The sequence below is a fragment of the Athene cunicularia genome (assembly GCF_003259725.1).
Source record: "Athene cunicularia isolate RWA chromosome Z unlocalized genomic scaffold, athCun1 chrZ_part4, whole genome shotgun sequence".
Lineage (NCBI taxonomy): Eukaryota > Metazoa > Chordata > Aves > Strigiformes > Strigidae > Athene > Athene cunicularia.
Genome location: NW_020799145.1, coordinates 1,617,834 through 1,635,057, shown reverse-complemented (window position 1 = coordinate 1,635,057; position 17,224 = coordinate 1,617,834). Strand labels below are relative to the sequence as shown.

At 37.5% G+C, this 17,224-nt stretch overlaps 1 protein-coding gene across 1 annotated transcript in view; it reads right to left on the bottom strand.

Annotated features, from left to right (window-relative positions):
• SMARCA2 (SWI/SNF related, matrix associated, actin dependent regulator of chromatin, subfamily a, member 2) overlaps positions 1 to 17,224 on the bottom strand; it is a 109,630-nt gene that overhangs the window by 89,381 nt on the left and 3,025 nt on the right. Inside the window, exon 2 of the mRNA XM_026866823.1 lies at positions 10,875 to 10,998. Within this exon, the coding sequence (XP_026722624.1) occupies positions 10,875 to 10,998 (124 nt within the window). The remainder of the gene's footprint in view (positions 1 to 10,874; positions 10,999 to 17,224) is intronic.

The window sequence follows — 17,224 nt, the reverse complement described above, 5'->3', positions numbered from 1 at the left end:
CATCAAGGAATACCCATTCACTCATACAGGCCCTCTTTGCCAAAACTCAACAACGTACAGAAATAGAAACAGATGGTATTCCAATTTCTATAAAACTGCTCTTTAATTTATAGAGATTAAAGGTTTGAGCTAGACAAATGTTCAATATCTTTCACCACCTGCTTGCTCAAGAACTTGGAACATTAACTGCAAGCACAAAAATCACCTTCTGAAGAAGCTGCTGAAGACTGAATTACTCTGTAAAGTTCCAGGAGAGCAAGCACAGCTCTGAAGCAAACAGTGCTTGTATCTTACTATAGCACTTGCAAATGCAGTGGTTTTAAGTTTGAATTTTAATTACACTTAATACATATTTCCTTGAGATTCACAATGCATCCATGAAAAGAGATGGCATAGATTTCTGGTTAGATTTCCAAGAATATGTAGCATGTCAGAGTAAAAATACAGAGAGCAATCTTTCAGGTAGTACACAACAGACAGCTTGATTTTAAAGATGTCCACCAAGAGTGAAAAAGAGATAATGATATTTACTCACTTCTCTCCGGTATTGTGGAGCACAAATAATGCTCTTATCAATTTGAAAAGCCTAAGAAAACTAAAAAATATCAAGCAATCTTCTGGCTCACTTCCATATTCTTTAGCAGGCCACAGATGAGCGAACTCCAAAATTCATGCCACGGTTTATGGTTCTGTGACACCAAATCTACTCTTCCTTCACTCTTCCTGACACTTTGAAGTGAAACTACATCAGTTTCACATATACAAAGTCCAGATCACAAAAGCAAGTAATTTTGCCCTCTCTGTAGCGTCACTGTTCTTACTGGCCCTTCAGTAAGGGCAACATAGTCAAAATCTCAATTCTGAGATGACAGCAGCTATAAGTGACTAGAACTTATGCAAATGAAAAAATGAGAGTGCTAAAGAACTGAAAGTTCACCAATGCTGAGATCTGGAGATAAAAATATTCTACAATAAATTAAAGGTTGTAAATGTCTGAGATAAAGGACAAAGACAAGAGGATTTCATCTCTTCTAAAAAAGGAAAAGTACGTAGAAGTACAGTAGGGAAAAATGACTTTGTGATGGGAAAAGACCAGAAAAGATAGAAACAGACTGAGTTCAATCTTGTAACTAAAGAAGATGACAGGAAAAGAAGACTCTAGGGAGAAGAAGTAAAACTAAGCTGTTCAAAAGAAAAATAGGGAAGTGAGGTGAGGGAGAAAGAGACCTTAAAAAGTTAAAACTACCAAAGTTATTTACTTGGTCAATATAAAAACTGTTTATACATATTTTGTGGTGATAAAAGCGATGATAAATAAATGTAAGTTTACTCCACTTATTCATCTTCTTCCATTAACTTACTTTTGCCTCATTTTATTCTTTTAAGAAAAGAGGAGGAGCTACAAATCCTTCTTGCTAAGGACACTGATTTAAAAGAACAACGACTATACCACAGCAAAACCCCAAATATACAACTGCATTATTGTTTTACACTATAAAATGGGGCTTATCGCAATGTTCGTCCATTACTATTAGATTTCTAAATCTCAGAATTTATTTTAAATAGCACACCTACTTTGAATTACATTTTCAAAACTGCCTTTCAAAGACAGGTTTCTTCCCCTCCCACCTCAAGTTATATTGTCCAAGTTATGTGTTCCTTAATCACTGATAGATTTCAAACACAGGATTTTCAAATCCATCTGAAGTATAAAAATCTAAAACCGAGCTGTGAGATATTGAGCACCTGGTTTTAGTCTTGACAGTTTCAGCTGCAAGTCTGTGACTACATTTTGCAGAGAGGAGTTTTCAGGGTAAGGCATTTTTTGAGCTTTCTAGATATATATTACTCACACTTTCTCTCTCCTGCAAAGCCCTATGCATTAGAATTCTTGTCAATAGGAAACTAGGGTTGATTAGAGTAAGAATGAAAACAAAATTACAATAAAATATCTCATGAAAGAACAAAAGCCATTCAAACTTCCTGTAAAGGTTCTAAAATGTGGCATTTACAGAACCTAAATTTTGTGTTGCTATATGGAAATTTTCCTTTTTAAGTTTGAAAACTTTCAGAAGATTTAGCAGTTTGACAATACACAGTCACAAGCTTGTCCTAATAAAGTTTTGTCCTGGTTCAGCTAGGATAGGGATAAGTTTCCCCAGTAGTGGGGAGGGGGCTTCAGATGGGTTATTCGATACCATGATGACGTCAGGTCCAGGTGTCAGAGCACGGGAACAGTTTCTGTGTGGCTTTTGTCCCAGAGAGCACGTGCAAGGGTGCTTCTGTGTCTCCTGCAGTATATCTCTGTATATTTTTTGTACTGTATACCGTTATTACCGTTTATTGTTTTGCTATCGCTGTTGTTGTTGTTCAGTTTATTAATTTACACTGTTGCATTAAATTTTTCCTCATCTCAACCCTGGGGTTTTTATCTCCCTAATTGCCCCTCCAGTCCGAGGGTGAGAGAGAGACAATGGCGGCATGGTCTTGGGTCCTGGCAGGGCCTAAACCACCACAAGTTTCTATACCACTTGCTTTTTTCCTACCTTATTACACATACTCTAATACAGGTAAGCATGTGCACATAGGCTCCTTATAAGTAAGGACACATGAAGACTCACGAAGATTGAGTTTAACCAGCATGTCATAAAAGAGAAAAAATGACAGACACAGGCCATAGGAATGTTTAATATATAGGCAAAGATCTTTCTGAACTTTGCAAACATGCTTTCATCTGCTATTAAGCACTTCAAATGCATTTTTCTGTGGCACACATGAATTTTCACAATAAGTATTCATCATCTAGCTCATTAATTGTTAACTGATGAACTGCCAAGTACCCCTTCCTCTAGATTTTCCACAGAAAACTTTGTTTTCTATTCTGCATAAACCATTGTGTTTAATTTAACCTTCAGAATGGAAGATGGCAAAAACACTAACTGATAAGGTTGGAGAACACTCAGAACAGAAGAGGTCTATGTGCTGACAAAAGTCAATAGGCAACTTTTAGTCCTGAAAAATGCACAAAGCAGAAGAGACTCAAAACCAGTAAAGGGAGACTAAACAGCCCAACGCACCATTTAAAACTGTGGTGATTCCAAAGCTTTATCAGGTTTCTCCAAGTCTAATCTAGGTGAGTTCTGAAAAATCTCTAATTATAGTGATTCTTAATCACTCTCATGGGGAATTTTCTTTCCCTTAAGACTCATAAGAATTACAGTTATATAACTTGTGACCATTACTTTTTTTGGTTTTGCTATGGCCCTCTGAAGAGATTCTGGCTTTGTTTTCTCCATAATCCTTCAGTGGGTGGTAGTGTGTAACAGAACAAGTTTTCAGCAGTTAAAAAGCACTGCTTTCTTAACTGTATGCATAATTAGCAACACTCTTTTCATCCCACTTTGCTATCAACTTGTTCAACAGAAATAGATGACAAACATATCATAAACAATGTATATTCTTTACAGTATTGACACTAGAAGAAATCCTAGTTCTAACACTTTACACACAAGTATTTTGGGAGGACAAACTATATAAGAAGTTTCTGCTCTAATTGCTTTTAATTTCACTTTAGTGAACAGAAGTAAAGAACATTTTCCTCATCTGTTTTAAAGCTGAAGAACCAGAGAGCTAAAAATTGCAAGATCTTTTTCAGCATTTTTAATGCTATAATTAATGGAGGAACACATATGAATTCTCAATCCTAGTTAACAAGTATTAGATAGAAGAAGTCAAGGTTTTACCAGTCCAAGCACTGGAACATTCAACAGAAGTCTTGACTGCCCCACTAAAAATTAAGAAGACTTAAACAATTAAAGTGTCTGAGGATCATGTGTCAAATCTTTCTGCTAAAATTTACAGAATAGTATATTTTTATCAAAAATGTGAGTGTAAGTGAAATTTTGAATTAGGAAGATATACATATGATTGAAGAAATGTAGTTGTGTAACTCATTTATGTTAACTATCACTTCAACCATCAATTAAAGTCATTTTTTAAAAAAAAATAAGGCATCAAGGGCATGCCCACAATAAACAATAGGAAAGGATAACATCTTGGAACACAGTGCAAAATCGACCAAAGCTACAAACTTTCTTAAGATATGCAAAATATAGTATTTCCTTGTCAGCAGTGTGGCCAAGGTTAACACCAGTTCTTGTGAAACTCTCAACAAAGAGAGGCCACATGTGTGCAAGTTATTTAAAGCTTGAACTGTAGAAATAAACTGTTGAGAGGCCTTATTCTGACAGGCAGACGGATAAGGTGACAGATATTTTCTCGTCTTTAAAAGGCTGAAAAAATCAGAAAAGCACATGGAGCTAATTTAAGAACAGTAGGGACAATGAACACTGTGAAGTTGGAGTAACCCAGTGAATTTTCTAAGTTAAACTTAACCGGTGTATCTTTATAAGAAGTTCAACAAATACTGCATGATAATTAAAACTACATACAGATCAAGTCCCAGAACCTTAAATCCCTGCAGTGCTTTCATTTCCACTTGCAAATAGCAAGCAAAGACAGCCGAACTGTTCAAACTGGTCTGTATTTCACTGCTGTATCATAGTAACAGCATTTGTTTCAAATCCCAGAAAGACACATAAATTTTTTCAGGCCATTTATATCTTTTTATGAAATCTTTCTAATAACAAATACTTTATTTTATACAAATATTTGGTTTGTCTTTGCAATTTCTCCTCTTTCTTCTTACAAAGTCAAATCTAAACATAATTTTCATCTTCTATGTAACTTTGTTTAGTACCTTAACAATTTACAGTAAATTTCATACTTCTAATATCAATACTGAGTTTTTCAGCACCATTTATTCACAGAGGCTCAAGGCATTTCTAACACTATTCAAATTCAGCAAAGCGTAGTAAGATTACTATTTAAACAGCTAAATATGAAGTTGGAGAAATGAATTTTTCTTTCATTTAACCTATAAGAATGAAAAGTATTAAGACTAATTAGGGACATCATTGTGTGTAAATTCAAGAAAAGAAAATCAGTCACCAGAAATAGTCAGGAATGTTACCCTTTCTCCAGTTTGGCAACAAGAGGGGAAAGGAGTAACTGTTGAGGAGAAAGATAGCAGTTCAGAATATTTTTCCCTGTAACTTAATGTAAGACTTCTGAAAACCATTCTGTTTCAGTATGTCTGCAATAAAAATATGACAATCTGTCTGAGCTAGTAACAGATTATTTCTGCATCACTAGCATCCCACTGAGCACCAAGATAAAAAAAATCCAGACTCTAAATAATAAAGTTGCATACCCTATTTTAGTAATTATTTTCAGTTTTAAAAAATGCAAAAATTTCAGAACAGTAACTGGCATTCAGGTAGCAAATAGGCATTTATGAGCAAAATGACAAAGTTCTTGCAGATTAAGCTTACAAATGTTTCTGATTTGTTCATCAAAGTAAGGATCAGTGAATTATTTCTTAATGCAGACTGTAAGAATTATGACTTCGAAAATTTGGTAACGGTTTGCTCTTTGTAAGTTCAGTGGTCTTTATTTCAAGATTGTTCATTCACAACTGCACATTTGATTTACATACATTATATCTACAACTGCATGTGCAGTTCACCAATTTACTTCTACTTTATCATCAACATTCATAAGCACGTATTTTATAAAAATTCCTGCTTTTGTATTTAGAGACACTCTTTTGCAAGATCTTCTTTAAAACAATTACTAAAAAGACTGCTACTGGAACATTTAACGTTTAAATGAAATCTCATTTTGTAATCAGTTCCAACTATAAACTGCATACAGGACTACTGCCTATGCATTTATCATAACTGTTCTACTCAGAGGTCTAAGAACAGCATCATTTTATGAAGACTATCCATCTTCTCATTCTCAAATAAAACACTATTTCCTCCTCTATCTTACCAGTTGTTCTCAGAATCCTGGAGGCTGTTTCCAGGTTCACAGATTTCTGGCAGTAAGGGACCATTACTGGTACAACAGTATACCTAACAGATCTAGAACAGTACACAGACTCTTAGCCTCTTTTAAAAGATCTCCCTTTGGTCTGTGGAATAGATGAGAAAGACATCCAGTGTTGAATTAAATTTCACGTGACACAAAATCTACCACAAATACCTTGGTAATCCTTGTCCCAAAGGTTAATTATATTCATTAAGTAAGATGCAGATAATTAATACAGTCTGAATTCACCTAATTTACATTTGTAGGTACCAAAATTCACCTTTATTTTTTTTTAAAAAAGATATAGGATCCATCTATTACAAGCCTTTCTACCACCTAGGAATGTGCGAAATGATCAAATCATCTTTTAATTCTCTCTAGAAGAGAATACAAATTGGAGTTCAACATTATCCAGAAAAAAAGAAACAAGTATTCCAAGTTTCAAATCATTCCTTTAGTTGTCTTCTAAATAAGGCACAATTACACGGAATCACAGAATCATTAAGGTTGGAAGGGACTCCTCAAGATCATCTAGTCCAACCCCCTGCTCAAACAGGGTCAGCTACAGCAGGCTGCCCAGCAACATGTCCAGTTGGGTTTTGACTATGAATGGCAACTAGACAACCTCTCTGGGCAACCTACTGTACTGCTCAGCCACATTTACAGTAAAAGCATATTTTCTTATGTTCCAATGGAATTTCATGTGTTTCAATATGTGCCAACTGTCTCCTGCCACTGATAATCACTGCAAAGAGTCTGGCTCCCTCTTCATCACCCTGTGCCATCAGGTATTTCCAAGCCTTCTCTTTTTCAGGTTATGCAGTTGCAGCTCACTCAGCCTCTCCTCACACAAGGTGCTTCAAACATTTGATGCTACCTTAAACATTTCTCAACATCTTTCTGGACTGTAGATACTAGAATGGAATACAATACTACAGTACAGCCTCCAGCTAATTCATTAGAAAAGGTGATACAACTCCTCCATTAACACGCCTCTGCTTCTATAGGCAGGTAGTACATTCCATGTCATGGATGCAAACACTGTATATGGCAATACACATTTAAGTCTGCCAGAATAACCAAAATTCTTTTCAGTCTTTCTGCTTTGTATGATACAGTCTCATATCACCTACACAACAAACTACTTTGCTTCTTGACATACAATGCTGCTGTTGGCTGTGCTAAAATCAGTGCTAGAGAAATAAGCACATTCTACTGAGCATCCTGATTTTGTAACCAACTTCTTTGTTATTTACTGCTAAACCTCTGTGCTATCTGCAAATGCTATTGACGCCAATTTTACACTTTTTTCCAGATCACTGATGAATACATTGAACAGCACTGAACCAAAACAGAGTCCCACAAGACTTAACCAGAAAAATCCATCACTGGATGATCATCTTCCATGTACAGTTAGTTTTAACTATATAATATAATTAATACAGGTTATAGTGATTTTACTTAGTGTTATGTTTCTCCTAAATCAGAAAATCATACAGTAACGAGTCAGGCACCTTTTATAACTATCAGGCAGACAAAGTTACGTCTGTCATTACTACTACTGGCTTTAATGATACAAAGAGAAACCCCACACTTGGGCCAGGATCCATTTTCCTGATGATTGTACAAATACTGTACTGCACTAAGTGCTGTACCACACCTGTGTGCACTTAAATAAATCAATTCAGCTTATTATCTTCACAAAAAGAACAGTAAATTTGTTTGACAATGCTGACTTTATGCCATTCAGAGGGATCTGAACAAGCTCAAGAAGTGGGTCCATGTGAACCTCATCAGGTTCAACAAAGCCAAGTGCAAGGTCCTGTACATGGGCTGGGGCAATCCCCAAGATCAGTACAGACTGGGAGATTAATGGATTGAGAGAAGGCCTACAGAGAATAATTTAGGAGCAGCAGTGGATGAAAACATGACTGTGAGCTGGCAATCACAGAATTGTCTAGTTGGAAAAGACCTTGAAGATCATCCAGTCCAACCATCAACCCAACAATAACAGTTCCCAACTACACTGCAATGTGTGTTTGCAGCCCAGAAAGACAACCATATCCTGGGCTACATCAGAAGTGTGGCCAAGGGAGGTAATTCTCCCCCTCTACTCTGCTCTCATGAGACCCCACCTGCAGTGCTGTGTCCAGCTCTGGGGCCCCCAACGTAAGAAGGACATGGACCTGCCCAAGCAGGTACAGAGGAGGCCACAAAGATGATCAGGGGGCTGGAGCACCTCCCCTGTGAGGACAGGCTGGGACAGTTGGGGTCATTCAGCCTAGAGAAGAGAAGAGAAGGCTCTGGGGAGACTTTATTTGGCCTTTTAAGATTTAAGGGGGGGCTTAGAAGAAAGATGGAGAGCGACTTTTTAATAGGGCATGTAGTGGTAGGACAAGGCATAATTGTTTTAAACTAAAAGAGGGTAGATTCAGACAAGATACAACAAAGACATTTTTTACAATGTGGTTGATCAAACACTGGAACAGGTTGCCCTGAGTCACTGTAGATGCCCCATCCCTGGAAACATTCAAGGTCTGGTTGGACACAGCTTTGAGCAACCTCATCTAGTTGAAGAACTCCCTGCTTATTGCAGAAAGTTGGAACTAGATGATCTTTAAGGTCCCTTCCAACCCAAACCATACTATGATTCTTTCATAAAACTACTCTCAATGGACTGAATTGTAGACAGGGTCATACGGAATTCAAAGACAACATTCTTTGATTTTACCTAGACCCAGTGCTAGAGTAGACGACATTTAACTGATACATGGTGATTCTGCTTACACTTTCAAACTAATGGCAGAAGTTTAGGGTCATCCATTCCCTAGGATTTTGAATGTTTTCAGCAACTTTCCACCAAACATCCAAAAATAGTAACATTAATTAGCGCATATTCGTCTACTTCAGTTTGAGGCCTACAAACAATAAGCCATGGAAAAAACAGATCTAGAACTAATGATGTAATTTCTATTTGACATAGATATCATTAAAAATTGTACACAACTGCAACATAAACTCAACCATCAGACATCCAAAAATCTGTAAGAAAATGAATGTTGGTGAATCTTGCTTTCTAACAATGTACCAATTGCAACTGAAGATTTTGTCACGATTAGAAGATTTACCATGCATCTTTCCATGGGTTCTCTGAGAACTTGTACTGTCCTCTCCCCATGAATGTGGCCATGGGTAAGATCACCCTCTTTTACCACATTGTCTATTTCCACAAAACTTGTAGAAACACAACTGTTTTACAAGACTCTAATCTCATGGTAAATGAGACTAAAAGTATCCAATAGGTTGAAAGACTATTAAGAAACTTGGTTTTGTATCTTGGATATGTACACTAAGGGGGAGAAAGTGCAAAGTTATCAGATAGGACTTTCCCCCACATATCAGAATAGACTCAAGTGCCATCACCATTTTTTGTGAAAAGATAATTATGTAAGAAGAAAAAAAGGAGACATGGAGGCAAAGAAAGCTAAAACACGCATTAATATCAAGGACAGTATTTAATAAATTAGAACGAGGGGATTTTAACCATTTCTTTTAAAAGCCTGCTTACATTAGAACTCCAGTATTCTCTGTTTATCTTGCAACAGCTGCCAATACACACCCAAAAGACAGCAGGGATCTGTAGTCTTAAGCGTTCCACAGCTGCTACTAATACAATCATCCTTTTGCACAGCAACACAACCTGGAAGTCTGATCTCAGCCAGCACGGGAAAGAAGAAAACAACTCAGAGCTACTTGTATTTGAAAAATTTGCAAATTACACTCTCATATTTTGATCATGTTATGTTTCACTTGGACCTATCTTCATCTTCAGACTAAACGGTCTGCTCATTTAAGGAAAAAGTTCATTACAAACCAAAAAATGTCTTTGAATGCAAATTCTGGTAAAATTTTGTTCTCAGATGATTGTGCTTGCATCTCCTTGAAACCAGTGGAAAAGTTTTAACTGATGGAGAACTTGTCCCTGCAAAGTAAGTTCTATTTTACTTAACTGATATTGAAAGGTGCAATGGAAAAACAGTACTTTCTCATATGCAAGGTCCCAGAAAGGGATTCAGCTGACAAATTATAGCTTAGGGTTTCAGTCACAGCCCACTGAAAAGTCACAATACAGTTCAGGCTGAGTCATTTTGCTGATCTGTACCTGTATTCTCCTTCCAGCATTTCTCTTATCCTATGTAATAAACATGTAAATACATCAAACAGGGACCATCTCTTAATAGATCTGTACAGTGTGTCAAACCAGGACCCTGCTTGCAGCTGGGATTCTTCAGGTGTTGCTGTAACATAATTAATTATGCGATATACAAAGTCATATCTGCTGAACTAATTAATATTAGCAAGTGTTACCAGTTAAATCTCCAACATACTGAGCTGCTTACAGAATGCACATCCTCTTATTTTGCTAACTAAGGGACACATGGTAGGCATGTAGCAATGTGGTAAAAAGAGTTTCTATTTTCTGGCATAAAAAAATCCAGAAATAATTTTGATCAGACCTTGACCAAACATTATAGATACTAAAGAGGGTTTTCCAGGTTTGCTTAGGTTCTTCTCTCTTATCATTCCTTAGCCTCAGGATTAAAATAAATCATATTCTAATGCATTTATATTTACAATAGCCACATGACAGGGAAGAATTAGGTGTGGGTTTTTTTAAGACATGAACTGAAATCTGTAACAGACTTAGTCGAATTACTTGCCCCAGCCACAGACTTGAACCTTATCTTTTTTTCAATAGATGACTGATGGACACTCCATAAAGCAAAGCGATTCAGTTATTCACCTCGCCTTATGATATCAGTTCAGACTTTCTAAATAAAGCTTAAAGGAAACAACTGGAAATCTGTTTCATGGAACTATTGACTCTTTGTGGAACAAAGGGGACCCAAATTTACACAGCATGCACAGTATGTATAAACCTTGGCTATGCTGGTCCATTGGACTCTGAGGTGGGCCCATTCCAGGGTGAGGAGGTCGCATACTCTTCATGGAGCCACAATGAACGTCTTCAACCATTCCTTTTTCATGCAAGCCATCAATAGACTGTGAAAACAAAATAAGTATTTATATAGAGATAGCATATAAATCCACTACAAAAATCCAAAGGACTCTAAGAAAAATCTAAACAAATACATAAAGAATACAAACTTCTCTTAGCAGTCATTCAAAATAAATACAGTGGGAACCTTTACCCCTCGAATCAGACATTAGAGGAAGCACAGAGCACCATTAGACTGCTTGCCCTCTGCTTCCTTTTTCTTTTTTTCTTCTCCTTATGAACTGTTTGGCAATGCCAAGAAGGCAAACTGCCCAAATACACATGAACAGTACTGGCCTCATATTACAAAGCAGTGTAACACACACCAACTTAAGAAAGTACAGCCTGTGGCTTGCGTCAAGTTATTTTTAGCCCAAACTTTGCCCTTTCAGACGCTGCTCTACTGGAATGTCCCAAACACTGTTTTTGTTCAAAAACAAAGATGGCATTGCACAGGAGATAATCTCTTCTCTGCAAGCAAAAACAAGGATAGGCAGTCAAGGAAATGAAGTTCTACTGAAATACTTGTGCTCCCTACAGTTCCTGTCACCTCATTCACTTCTCAAAAACTACCGTCTTCACAGTACTTGAAAAACAAAATAGGGCCAAATGCCTTCTTCAGAGAGTGAAGAGAAGACAGAATGTGCTGGAGGCATGCAGCACACTGGAAAAGGCTCCATAATAAAAAACGAAGGACTCTGAATGTGGAAAAAGGGGAAAAGTAACAATAGAGGAGAAAAGTAACATCAGAAGGAAGATGTCTTAAGACAACTTTTACCTGGAAGCAAAAATTACATCAGGCTCCTAACTAGAGAAGAGATTACACTCATTAGCTTCTAACTTAGAGCTTTGCAAAGTTTTGTATTAGGAAGGAACAGGCTGGCATCACTTACTTATCTTCTCGTCACAGAAATATGCAGCTCTGCCCCTGTCTATAACACATGCATGCTTGCACATTAAATACTGTTCTTGCAAACCCTACTGTGAATAGAGGCCTTGCTGTCTGTTTCATTTAAATGCACACCTATTTATGGAAAATTCTTTTTAAAAATAGAGTTAAGAAAACTTACTCCAGTGGAAAATACAGGCAGTTAACAGAGAGTATGTAAGAAGCTACATCAAGTTACAAAAAAAAGACACTGTCACATTTCTTATTTTCGAGCAATTTGTTGCACATGAATCAATTTAAGCAGAATTAAACATAAATCCTTTCTACAAAGGAAAAAAATAATTGTAAATTTTAATTTGTAACCTTTCATATAAATTTTCCATTTCCCATTGCAATAATCAGCTTTGATTGAAAATATCTTTAAACACATGGGGTGGGGTTTTTGTTTATCAGCATTTTTGAAGGATTTCACTATCATTTTTCCTTATCAGAAACTATGACTTAAAAAAAGAAAAGCTATAGAAAAGGAGAAGTAAAAAGGATTTTCTGTGTTTCATCAAATTGTTTAGTTGTCACAACAGTATAAAACATTTGTGAAAAGAACTTGTATCAGAAAAATATCTGTTACTCAAGAAGCTATTTCTGATAGAACTAGAACTTGGGGAGATATGGAGTAGAAATGTAGAGATAGATGACTGACATTAAAAATAGTTCCACTGTGCTAACCAAGTAAATCCCAATGCCCTTTTCTAAGGCATGAAGATCCCTCCCTGTCCCTTTGCCCCTACTTACAAAGATAACCAACAAGAAAGAGAATGCTCAGTTTACATTCTGCTCTCAGGAGCTGAATACTACAGAAATTAAAACACCTCTAAGGCCAGTTCTATTCCTATTTTATCATGGTATGTGTCGAGGACTAAATCTTCAGGGCTGCCAAGAAGAGGAGGAGACTGTGCAGAAAACTACATCTGATTTCCAGAACAGAGGACTCTAGCTGTACACATCTGTGGTGTGACTGCAGGAACGAGTGTCACTGCACTAGTGGGTGGCAACTGTGAAAGAGCTGTGAAGGCAGGCAGCTCTGATGAGATTAAGATGGGACACAGCACGCATATCCAGGGCATCAGAAGTATAAGCATACAGAAGGTGATGAAAGGAGCTGGCATTAACTAAGAGTAGCAGTGAAGAGGGAAACAAATATATGGCCTTTCAAAATGAGAATTTTTAAAAAATAAACAGGATCAGAATACTAGAGATATATCATACAAGAAAACATAAACTGAATTAATGACTCTGTGAAAATAACTGATTAAAAGACAGGTTTCGGTAAGATAAGTATTTAAAAAAAAACCCAAAACTTAGAGCGAACTGAAATGCTTCAAGTTTAATGGAAGGGAGCCTAAACATAGCAAGAAAGGGGTTTGCTTCTGTGTGTTTGCAGAAATTTTGCTGTGCAAAAACTGAAAGTGAAATTAATAGGAAACAAATTAGGAAAGGTAGAACTCACTAATCAGTTTTTTACGAGCAAAGCTACAAAAGATAAAGATGGCATAAACTACTTTGAAGACAAAATTAGTTTTAATTATCACAGTACTACTAATTTATGCAAAGAGACTTGTATTTCCAATAGCATTTTTCATGTTAAAGCACCTCTACCATCTATACAGAAAACCTATAAAACGGGAGACAACACAGCAGAGGATTACAAGAACTAAAAAATAGGGGTTTTTTGTAACTTATTCAAATCACTGTGCAGTTACAGGGTTAGATGACAACTTTAAATCTAGGTAACAGATTAAAAAATATTTAGAAAGGATTTTACACATAATACAATTTATTTAAGTTGTTCAGTTCTGTATAAATTATTAAAGATATTTTCCACAATTGCATTACTGGCATGAGAAATGTAACCTATACTACCAATAAAGCACTAATACCAAGCTGGGATACTGTTTTTTAATACTTTTAATAAGATAGAAGGGAAACAGGAAGTTGAGATGTATCCAGCTTTGAGCACACATTACTATTTTCCTTGGTTCCCGTAAGTAAGAAACAAGCACAGAAGAGGCCAGATACATAAATAGTGCTTCAAGAAAACAAATGAGGGATGAGTTTCAACTGTATGCAAATCCACACCTACAGAACTTGGCATACGTACAGACTTTATATAATGCCTAATGCATAACATTTTGCCTACACTGCTTTACTCTGAATTTAGTATCTCGGGTCTTCTCACAGACAGCACTGCATCACAGCTTGACCTATTTCCAGGTCAAATGTCAGATTATGGTGGCTTTGTTCCTTCTCCCTTCTTAAAAAAAAAAAAAACCAACAAAAAACAAACTTGAAATTCAGAGATTGAGATCCAGTATCAAACTAGATATCTTCTAGACTATGCATCCTCTATATCAACAAAAATCACATAGAACAAACAGCAATGTGTTGTCATGTAACTACAGCACAACTGAATGCATCACTGATGGACAATCAGACTGACTTGGTTGTGCTTCCAGTAGGGACTTGGCCAGCAATTCTGTTAATCTCTTATAAATCGCTAAAACACCATTTTGCACAAGGTCTCTGCTGATTTTTCAAGGCTGACAATACTTTTTCTTTTCACTAATATAGACACATACAACAAAAATAATGCAGGGAACATGCCTGCTGAATAAAAAGGACATACTTCCAGGATCATGGAAGAATTTTAAGACTCATGGAATGTCTAATGTGCACAGATATGTTATCAAACAATTTGAAATGGGAAACCACTTGCCTTCTGTTTTAATGGAATATCTCAGTGAACAAAAAATATATTTAATAAAAATATCATTTTTGCAGGAAAATAATTTATTCTGTTACTCACTTTTTCTCTCACCAAAAATTGTAATATTGCCACAACTTCAGAGTAATTCATTTTTAAAAGTGGAAAAAAGGAAGACCTGGGAAACTACAAGCCAGTCAGTCTAACCTCCAAGATCATGGACCAGATCCTCCTGGAAATTATGTTAGGGCACATGGAAAATATGGAGGTGACTGGCGACAGCTACATGGCTTCACTAAAGGCAAATCATGCCTGACAAATTGAGTGGCCTTCTACAACGGGGTTACAGTGTTGGCGGGTAAGGGAAGAACAACCATCATCATCTACCTGGACACCTGCAAAGCATTTGGCACTGTCTCCTCTGTCTATCTGTCACTATCTATCCTGGCTTCAGATGGGATAGAGTTGATTTTTCTTCTTAGTAGCTAAAATAGTGCTGTGTTTTGGATTCAGTATAGGCTTTGGTATGAGAAGAATGTTTATAATACACTGATGCTTTTAGCTGTTGCTAAGAGATCAAGGAGTCTCCAACTCTCCATGTTCTGTCCGCATGCAGGTGTACAAGAAGCTGGGGAGGAGCACAGCCAGAGCAACGGACTCAAACTGGACAGTGGAGTATTGCGTATCAGGTAATGTCATGCTCAGTATAAAAAGGAGGGGTGGCCAGGAAGGAGGGGGTTCTCTCTCACTTCTGTGATTGCGACTGCAGGTTCTTTGTATCTGGGGATTGCTAGCCAGGAATGGGGTGGGTATCAGTCAGAGGGTGGTGAGCAGTCGCATTGTGCATTACCCATCTGTACTTACTATTATTGGTACTGCTTTATTCTATTTCAATTATTAAACTGTTTTTACCTCAACCTACCACACTCCCTACCTTTACCCCTCCCATTCTATCCCCCATCCCCTGTGTGAGGGTAAGCAAGTGGCTGCACGGTGTTTGGTTGCCAGACAAGATTTAAAGCATGACAAACATCCTTGTGTTTGAACTGGAGACATGGATTTGATGGCCAGACCACTCAGTGGATAAGGAATTGGCTGGATGATCACACTCAAAGAGCTGCAGTAAACAGCTTAACATCGAAGTGGAGAGCAGTGACAAGTGGCATTCTTCAGGAGTTCATATTGAGACCAGCCCTGTTTAACCTCTTTGTCGGCAACGTGGACAGTGGCACCGAGTGCACCCTCAGCAAGTTCAACAATGACACTAAGCTGTGTGTTGCGGTCAACACACTGGAGGGAAGGGATGTGCCACCCAGAGGGACCCTGACAGGTTTAAGAAGTGGGCCCCAGCAAACCTTAGGAAATTCAACAAGGCCAAGTGGAAGGTCCTGCACATGGGTTGGGGCAAACCCAAGCACAAACACCGGCTGGGCAATGATGAGTGGATTGAGAGCAGCCTTCTGGAGAAGGACTTGGTGGTACTAGTGGATGGAAAAGCTAGACATGATCCAGAAATGTGCACTCGCAGCCCAGAAATTCAACCATATCCTGGGCTGCATCAAGAGAAGTGTGGCCAGCAGGTCAAGGGAGGTGATTCTCCTCCTCTACTCCGCTCTCTTGAGACCCCACCTGCAATACTGTGTCCAGCTCTGGGGCTCCCAACATAAGAAGGACACGGACCTGCTCAAGCAGGTCCAGAGGAAACCATGAAGTTGATCAAAGGGCTGAAGCACCTCCCCTATGAGGCTGAGAGAGTTGAGGTCATTCACCCTAGAAAGGAGAAGGCTCTGGGGAGATCTTATTTTGGCCTTTCAGTACCTAAAAAGAGCCTACATAAAGCTGGAGGGGTACTTCTTACAAGGGCATGTAGTGATGGGACAAGGGGTAATGGCTTTAAACTGAAGAGGGTAGATTTAGCTACCAACAGCTCACAGTACTCTTTCCATCTCTGAGGCCAGAACCATACAAATTAAATAGATACACTGTTGTCATAACTAAGAGTTAAATCATGTGGCCTAAATGGTGCATAAGAGCATACAAAAGGCTGTATCAGTTCAGACTAAAACCATCTAACCCTATGTTCTGCCTCCAGAGGAGCTTTTATGTGGATGCCAAGGAAAAGTAAGATTAGGGCAACCATGTAACATTGGCAAAACAATGCTTTCCTTTAGTATCTCTCCAGGTTCCAAATATTTTCACCTCATGAGACTCTCTGAGGCTGTTAAAGTTTGTCCATTTAGCAGTATCCACCCCCCTGACAGACTTCTGTGTTGCTCCTTAAATGTATCTGTCTTGCATCCAAGACATACTTCAGTAAAACTTGGAACTGTAAGTAATTTGCTGGCAATTTGATCAATAGTCTAAAGATTGCTCAAGAAAGTAGAAAGAAAGATAGTTAATTTATTGTTTCTGTTAAAACCGCATTATGTAATTCAGTACTAAATTTTCCTGTGAAAAGGTTCTCTGGTTACTAAGTGAATATGCAGTTTTTAATGTTCATATTAAGTGCTTTTAAGTAAACATACTTTAGGAAATATAATTTATTAATATCAATTTGTATCAATCAGTGTTTATTCTTAGA